The sequence below is a fragment of the Otolemur garnettii genome, unplaced genomic scaffold (assembly GCF_000181295.1).
Source record: "Otolemur garnettii isolate 467f Iridium unplaced genomic scaffold, OtoGar3 scaffold00228, whole genome shotgun sequence".
NCBI lineage: Eukaryota > Metazoa > Chordata > Mammalia > Primates > Galagidae > Otolemur > Otolemur garnettii.
In genome coordinates, this window is record NW_003852623.1 from 1,797,639 (window position 1) to 1,806,410 (window position 8,772).

Sequence of the window (8,772 nt, forward strand, 5' to 3'; positions counted from 1 at the left end):
CAGACCGTCTTTTCCCATTTTTGTCTCCAAGCCTTTCTTGGACCCACTCCAATTCAAACTCCCACCATTCACCCAGCACGTCCCTGGCAAGGCATTTGTAAATCCCCTGGTCAGCTCCTGTCCCCCGTCCTGTCCACCTTTTAGCAGCGTCTGGTGTCACTCCCCTCTCCCTCCTCCTTTCCACCTCTGCGTCCCAGCCCCAGCTCCCACTTTCCTTCTGGCCTCACGGAAGGTCTATCTCCCTGCCGGGTCCCACCCACGTCCTGGCCACTCAGAGCTGGAGCGCCGGCCGCCATGCTGGGCCCCCGGGTCTTTACCAACACCCGTTCTTGTTGTCATGCCAAGACTCTAACTCCTGTCCATACACTGACCAGCCCCCAAATCCTATCTCCTCCTCGGACCTCCCACACTAAACACGCAAGTGCACACTCCAGCCAGAGCCCCAGATGCTTCTTTCTGGCTCAGGGTTCTCCACCTTGACTGTGTGTTTCAACACCCGAGACCACAGGGCTGCACCCCAAGATTCTGAGAATTCGTATGTCTGAAACTTCCTGGAAGATGCCGCTGCTGCTGGTTATGACCATTGACCCACACCTGGCCGTCGCCTCCAGGTCCTATGGTATTTTCCTTTCCGGGGCCCCCTCTTGCTGATTCCCACTGACCCTTTCCGTGTCTCACCCCCAAACATCCTGAGTAGGGTCCTGGTGCCTCGCACACTCCCTCCCAACCATCCCAGACCTACAGCTGCGCTTGCAGCTCCTGACAATGCTGCTGGCGCTCCCAGCTCTGCACCTTCCAGGACATCCATCCTGGGGACCGCGGTTAAGACTCCCCAGGGTGATGTCAGAGGCTTCTCGTAACTTGCCCCCCAAGTCCTTCTTCACTCTCCTGTCCCCTCCATCCCAGTAGAGACACTCAGTTCCAGCTGTGCTAACGTTCTCTTTGCCCAAAGACTATGTTTTATTTCTTCCTCCTCGGTAATGGTTTAGAACAGTGTTATTCAACCCTTCCTGACCACGGCACACTCGAACCTATAAACTTCCACAGTATGCTTAAATAATGTTGAACCAAAAAAGCATGTCAAAAGTATGTACTTACTGTGCTTTGAACTTCTTTAATTAAAATAATTTAATTAATGATCTTTAAAAATCTTTGCTACACACCGGTAGAAAATCGCTGCTTTAGAGAACTGGAGATGATAGAGGTGGGTGCGGAGCTCCAGCCCTCCACCCCTAAGGGGTGATGACAGAGCCAGCCACTAGTCACAAAGAGCCAGCCACTTGTCACACAGAGCCTCGGGGCTTTTTGCCTTCACGATTTTTGGTGACTATCATACCCAGGGCCTCCTGCGGGGGAGAAAAGCCTGACAATTTATGAGAAAGTTATTCAACAAAGGTATCACAGTGCCTGACTCACAGTAGCTGCCTGATGGTTCAGGATATTCACGTAGAAATTCAATAATAAGTGTAAAAAGCTAGGCCTGGGCCTCGGGAAAAGATCTCTCTGATGGAAGTTATCAGCGCTGTTGAAAGTTCAGCCCTCATCAGCCATTCATTTACCAAACAACCCTACTTCCCAACTCAACCAATTTGAGAGCCTCTTCCTGAGGGAACTTGGTGTCTGTATGCTGGGAACAGTCGAATGTCATTCATATTATTCTTACGTTAGTCAAGGTGACAGTCCCTGGCAGGACTGAGGTTTTCACTCTGGGTCTCAGAGAAGCCAAGACGTGTATTTCCTAAGTCAGAAGGACGACTATCGGCATTATCTCACGTTTGCAAATGCACAGTTCCAGATTTGCAAAATAAAATTATTCTCTCCTTATTGTCTAAAATTTAATCTTCCCTAGGAGGGGAAAGAACTGTCTTAAAGTAATTTCTCTTTATTTTTTTAGGCTTGCCTCCAATTCCTTCAGCTTCCAGAACCGGCTTTGCAGAATTTTCCATGAGAGAGCGTATGAGGGAGAAATTGCAAGCAGCCAGGGTGAGAGAATCGCATGCATATTCTGTCTGGTGCTGACAGCGGCTTCCCAGGCCGTGTCTCGCTTGCTCCAAACTCCGTGCATTCAAATCCCCTTCGGTTTAGCCCACAGGTTTTAAATGTTAGTGTTGTTTTTTGCATAGGCACAGATGAAAATTATACTTAAGAATTCAAAGTCATTTTTCTAAACCTTGCTCCTAGCCTTTCACGTGGGGTAGTGTGTAATGTTTACTGATTATTCTCTACTGAGATAGCAATGGAGGTTTTCACAGCACTCCCGACGTTACACAGCAGTAATTTTCTGTCTGATTTTTCAGTCTAAAGCAGAAAGTGCGTTGCTCCAGGAAATTCCCACCCCTCGACCTCGGCGCTTACGGAGTCCCAGTGTGAAGGAATTGGAGACTGAATTTGGCACAGAGGTAAGAAAAGCACCATCTGTGCTTTGAGATCAATGACAGTGATGCAGAATATACTCTCCAGCAGAAGTTTCTAGAACAGATGTGTGCACAGAGAAATGGTTAAATGCTTACTGATAATTAATAGCTGCCTTAGTTGCTGTTATTGTTTTGTTTGGGGGGGGGTTGGGGGTTTTTTTGAGACAGAGTCTCACTGTGTCACCCTGGGTAGAGTGCCATGGTGTCATAGTTCATAGCAACCTCAAACTCTTGGGCTTAACTGATCCTCCTGCCTCAGCCTCCTGAGTAGCTAGGACTACAGACGCCTACCACAACTCTAACTAGTTTTCCTATTTTCATTAGAGACGGGGGTCTCTCTTTTACTCAGGTTGGTCTCAAACTCGTGAGCCACTGTACCTGGCCAATAGCTACCACTAACGTGGGACTGTCCTGTGTTAGGCATTTTGCCAAGTCCTGTGTTATCACGTGACATTATCCCAATACCCCTCCTAGGTGGGTACTGTTATCTTCATCCACATTTGACAGATGAGGAAACTGAGGTGCAGAGCGTGGCTGTGGCACCATTCCAGGTCACACAGCATGGGGTGGGGTGAGGCTGTGACCCAGCTCTGTCTCACTCCTGGGTGTCTCACTGCCTCAGTGCTGTGGATCCAGGGATCTTTCTGGGGAGCAGAGAGACAGGTGCGGGAGGGTCAGCTGCAGGGGCCTTGAGTGGCACACTGAGGAGGCTCAGGGGTCTTCTACAAGCCGTGGAAAGCTACTGACAACAGGATGGGGAGGTGGTTTGGATGCACTGGGTGATTTTTGCTTGAATATGAGGTGTCTGTAGGGAATCTCCATGTGGGTTCCCCTACATAGGGAGACAGGAACCAGACCTGGGGAAACAGGTATAGAAGGTATTCCCACTGCCGTGAGCGTTGAAGTTTTGCAAGTAGCTTTGTTACTGGAGAGAAAGAAGACTGAACAGGAGGTCCTGACACCTGTTACCACCAGAAAACCTTCCAGGTCAGGCCCTTGAAGAGCAGTGGACGTGGGGAAGAGAAAGACAGTCAGAGACGGGAATGAAAGATAAGCGCTGAGAGGGCAGAAGAAGGGGAAAGAAAAACAGGGCACAGGGCTCGTGAAGGGTTTGCAAGTCTGATCCGGTTGTATTGTTTTCTGTGAGGAGATGCTCAAAAAGGCATTTCTTTTTCTTTAATTCCAACTTATCTTCTTTATTATAAAAGCCATAATTTTAAAAGACCCCAAAATAGAGAAAAAAATATCTGGAATCCTCTCACCTTGGCCCAGACACTTGGTTATTTTGATAGGTCTACGGGCCCAGCATCTGGGTGAGCTGACTGGGCTGCGGCAGGCTCTGCCCTCTTCTGCCTGGCTTGATCTATACTTGCCAATTGGTAATCACGTCACAAAATCATTTCAGAACATAGATATCACTATTTGTGTAACACTGTCCACAGGCCATGAAAAACGATATCTCATATAAAGCAGAAAGTTCTAGAAGTGAAAGTGTCCTGCCTTGGCTAACAGGGTGTGAATTTCTCCTTGTGACTAGGACCTTGGCGTATCTGCCTGGCCTACTCATGTCCCCCACGGAACCCTTCTACGGCTTTGAGGCAAACATCCACTGCGTTTCATTAGATCTGATGTCACACTCAGAACAAGCCACGAGCACATTCTTCATGTATACACCTCAAACCCAGAAGGAATATCTAAAAACGGTCCATTTATATCCTGCCAGTCAAAGAGGATGGTCCATGAAGGGGCTGAATGCTGGAAACCTCGCTTTCTGAAGGCTGGAAACCAGCAAAGAGAGAGAATTCTACATAGACAGGAATTGCATGTCCTGTCATGATGTGGACTGTAGCTGCTCTCGGGACCCCACTTTCCACCTCTATAAAATAGGGGTAATACCAGAACCTAATTCTAGGATTCTTTTGGGGGGATTAAATAAGCCAGGACGTGTTACAGTAGCTACACCATACCTGGCGCACAGTAGGCCTATTATTTATGTATCAGCCACTGTTAGAGGCTGTACAGAGACAAAAGTGGGAGCCAGTTACATTTGGTCAGTAATCTGAATTTACCGACACAAACCACCTGTCATCTCTTTTGCATTTCTCTTCACTGTGTATTCAGCAGACTTGTAGTAAGAGAGCAAACACAAATCCACAAGAGAAGCTCAGAGGGGAGGGAGCACAGAACACTTGTGAAGTTTGCCTCCGCTAGCTACACCCAGTTTCTCTCAAATGTGGCCCTGACTCACCGTCCCACGTTACCTAAGAACTGGTCCACCTGTTACCCAAACAGCATCCATGGGCACTGCCAGGTGTCCAGCAGGCGCTGAGCACACAGTGATCACGGTGGAACCTGTCCTTGAGCTCAGTGAGGGTGGCAGAGAGTCAGCAGGCAGAGGATACATGGGGTGGAATGGTGCTGTGCTAGGTGCCACTAGGACCCCACCGAAATGGCGCCTAACCCCAGCCTGGATCAGGTTACATAAAATCCCAGGTATCTGGGGTCAGGCAATGTTTTTCTTAGCTATGACACTGACAGCACAGTCAATGCTGTCACCAAAGGATAAATAGGTACATTGGACTCCATCAAAATGAAAAACCTGTAATTCCAAAAAAAATTTTAAAAAACTTGTGATTCAAAAGAACCTATTAAGAATGTAAGAAGATAACACAGAGAATGGAGAAATTTATTTGCAAATTATATATCTTGTTTACGATCAGGACCAGGATTAAGAAAATGTAAAAACTTGAGGGGTCCAAGCAAGCCCACCAGGTTAGGGTGTCTTTTAGGGAACTGAAAATATTGATTTCGGTTTAGAAGAGAGATCAGGGCCAGAGTCCTTGTACTTTGCCACTACACTACAGTAAAAGTGTTGAGCTCGAGATGGTCTTGCTCTAGTGAGAAGAGGGCCCTGTATAGAACCTTCTGGAAGATGAAATAAATTTAAGGGTAAGAAGGAACTCCTAGATGCATGGACACACATAGGATGATAGGCACTCAGTATTGGATTGAAACTGATGATAATTCTTACTTGAAGATTATACCAATGCATTATAGTTAATAGTTCTTTAAAATATAATGCAGTGTACTCGATTATCTTAAGTATATTTAATGGTCTTCAACATACTGATATAATTTGCTTTTAAGCTTTCTTTTTAGATTTTGATAACAATTTTGAACTTGATATATACTTTATCAAGTTTATAAATATTGCAGTAAGATTATCAATAGTATAATAAATCAATGAGATGACATTATCTGAACTTAGCTTCTATACCAACCAAGTAGGAAAGAACAAAAAATAAAATAAAACACTGATTTCCTTATACAGATTTTGCCACATGGAATTTAACCTAGTGATGTGGAATTTCTGCCTGGCCTTGTGTTTTATTATCATCTTCATGGGTCTCTAAGCCCTCAGGCCTGACTGTACAGAGCCCAACTTCTCTCCTCCCCACTGCCTGGCCTCTGGGTTTGTTTTGTGTGTTTTCACACATATCAGCCTCTTTCCCAGGCTAGAGGATGACGCAGGGGGATTCTGGAGCAGATAGGATTAGAATGACACGGTCAACAATGTGTGAGACCAGCTCAGCCCTGTTTTACGAGGTGGCTGAACTTGGGGGAATTTTCGAAAGCCCTCCTGACCAAGCCAGGAATCTGAGCCTTATTCTCCTCCAGTGTTTTGGATTGCTTGTCCTCACACTATGTCACAGTCATCTGCCTCTTGCCTCATCCTCAAAAACAGCATTTCAACTTCTAGCGTGTACCAAGACAAACAATAACGCCTTTATTTTGCCTTGCGCTGTGGAATGCATTCATCAGCTCAGCTTCGACTTTGGTACAGGGGTGTTGGCAAATAACAATCTCATCTTCTTCACACTGCGGAATGAGAAAACAAAAGAGATATAGAATTTTACAGAAATGGGAATTGCAAGTACTCTCTTGATTTTATGATAGATTAAATCCACCTGACACCTTCGGTTTTTTTTTTTTATCTGGTCATTGCCAGACATCTAGCTGTACATGGTTGAAATTGTACAGCACCTCAACTCAGCTACGCCAGGTATCTCCAGCTCTTATCCTGGGGGATTCCCTGCCTCTCTGGACGGCCTGTGGACACCCACTCAGCTCTGGCAACATGTACAAAACCAGGATGGTCCAGGGGGTTAACACCCTGGGGGGCAATCTTCAACCATGTGGGGGTCAACGGAAAACTTCCCCTTCAGCCTCTGAAGGTTCATGAAAAATCAAGTGACAAATGGCAGCATTTTTTTTTCTTATTTTCACTCACTGTATTGAAAAAAAATCAAAACTATAGCTCAGAAAACATTTCTGCGTGTGACAGTGGCACGAGCTTAGCTACTTGTTTCATGATACTTATCCAATCTCTGGAAGATTCTGCTATGATATAAATAACCTGAGGTTAGGATTTTAGATTTAGTTTAAAAAGAAAAAGTAAAAAAAAAAATTGCTCGCAATTTTCAGACCTTTCTTTCCTACCCAAATGGCAGATTAATAAGGAAAGAGGCATAAGAATTTATGAATTGGGCATGGGGGAGAATCACAGCGGAATTAGCCCACCACACAGTGGGTACGCATGGCTGGCTAGATACACTTCTTAGGGAAAAAGGAGATGGGGAAGTGTGGATGATTTTAAGGGGCTAGTAAGTGATTTCTAGGGGAATTCAATGGCTTTGAAGAATATGCAAAGCCCACAGAACAAATGGTGGTTTGGGACAAAATGCTGTCCAGGTATCTTGGCCAACTTCAGTCTCTTCCTGCAAAATGAATTCAGTTAATAAAACCACAGGGAGGGAGCAGGGCCAATTGTTTTCTTCCTTGGGGGTCTGGACTTCAAGCAGGTAAGGGACCTTCAGAGAACAGCTTCCCCTGTGCGTTGGGAGAGACAGAGAACTGAGAGCCCCTCGGGGAAAGGGCAGAGGGACGTTGAGGCTTCTTGTTCAGTTCAGCGTGGTGAAGCCCCATATTTCAGGGTTCCAATTTCTGAGCCCCAACAACAACTGGGGGACAGAGCCATGGTATCCTCCTCTTCCACGTCCCAGGTATACAATTCTGAGACGCAAACTCCATCGCTCCTCAGAGCACCCCGGTGGGATTAGTGCTCTTGCCCACAGCTACAGTGAGCTCAATAAAGTTCTCCTGAATTGTCTTTCCATCCTGTTCCATTCTCACCAGTCTCTAACCCCCCTTCTTTGGTGTGGCTTCTCAAAACTTCAGCCACAGGTGCGCGCGCACGAGCACACACACAACCTTTGCCTCAGGCTCTGGTTCCTGGCAGGCTACAATAAAGCATTTTATAGTCGCATTATAGGACACAAGCTGGGATGCAGTGGAGGGATGTGTCAGAAGAAAACTAATGGTGTGATAATAATATCTGCTCTTAACAAGGCTGACTGGTTCTAGTTCATGTACACTGACGCTCGAACCAAGAGGTCTAAGTCATAAGTGTTAGAGCCGGAATTCCAAGCCAAGAGGTCAGACTGGGGAGCCGATGGTTTCAATTACCAAGTTCTACAGAATACAGCCTGATAGCAATCAAACAGTAAGCTTCCCAAAACAGGGGAGTTCAGCTTAGGGCAGAGTCATCTGAGACAGGAAGAAGCTTTGCTTGGTCTTGGACAGCAGGGGGGACGTAGTCCTTGTTGGGAGAAGATTATTCCATGCTCAGTGTGGATAATAACGATCAAGTTTCTGGCACGGTAGAGTAAGTGTGTCCCTTCCCACCAAGAGTGTCTACGCATACTGGGATGGGTTAGAACTGCCCAGGAGGAAGGGCATTTGGGCCGTTGTAGGTGAATAGGAGCAGCTAGATTCTAGGGCAGGTGGATTAGAATGAGAGATGGATTCAAAGGTGGGAACGGCAGCTTGTGGAGTAGCTCTCAGAGCAGAAATAAGATAATTATTACCCCAGCAAGTACAGGCAGAAGACCCAGCTCACCCATGTGGGCAGCAGTCTGCAGGCTCAGTGAGAATGACACACTTGAGGGGTGTGTGTTGGATTTATTTACAATCAGACATTAGATGCTTTTCTTTAGAGACTGTCTAAAAATAATCTTCTATGAATTGAATAACCTATCAATCTATCGCTGTGTTTTTCAACCTTTTTCATCTCACAGGACACTCGAACCTGTAGTTAAACTTCCGCGGCACACTGAAATTATGTTAATCAAAAAAAAGAGTAAAAAAAAAGAATATGCTTACTGTGCTTTGTACTTGTTTTGAAAATAATTTAGTTAATGATCTTTAAACATGGCCACAGCACACTGGTTGAAAATCACTGATATAGATCAGTGAAAAGTGGAAGAAATACCACTTTTCAGTTTAGGGTTTACTGAAT

The 8,772-nt window shown here is 45.8% G+C and overlaps 1 protein-coding gene across 1 annotated transcript in view; it reads left to right on the plus strand.

Annotated features, from left to right (window-relative positions):
* The window catches only part of CC2D2A (coiled-coil and C2 domain containing 2A), an 82,947-nt gene that overhangs the window by 5,792 nt on the left and 68,383 nt on the right, over positions 1 to 8,772 (plus strand). Inside the window, exons 2-3 of the mRNA XM_012812874.2 lie at positions 1,895 to 1,983; positions 2,298 to 2,399. Of these exons, the coding sequence (XP_012668328.1) occupies positions 1,895 to 1,983; positions 2,298 to 2,399 (191 nt within the window). The remainder of the gene's footprint in view (positions 1 to 1,894; positions 1,984 to 2,297; positions 2,400 to 8,772) is intronic.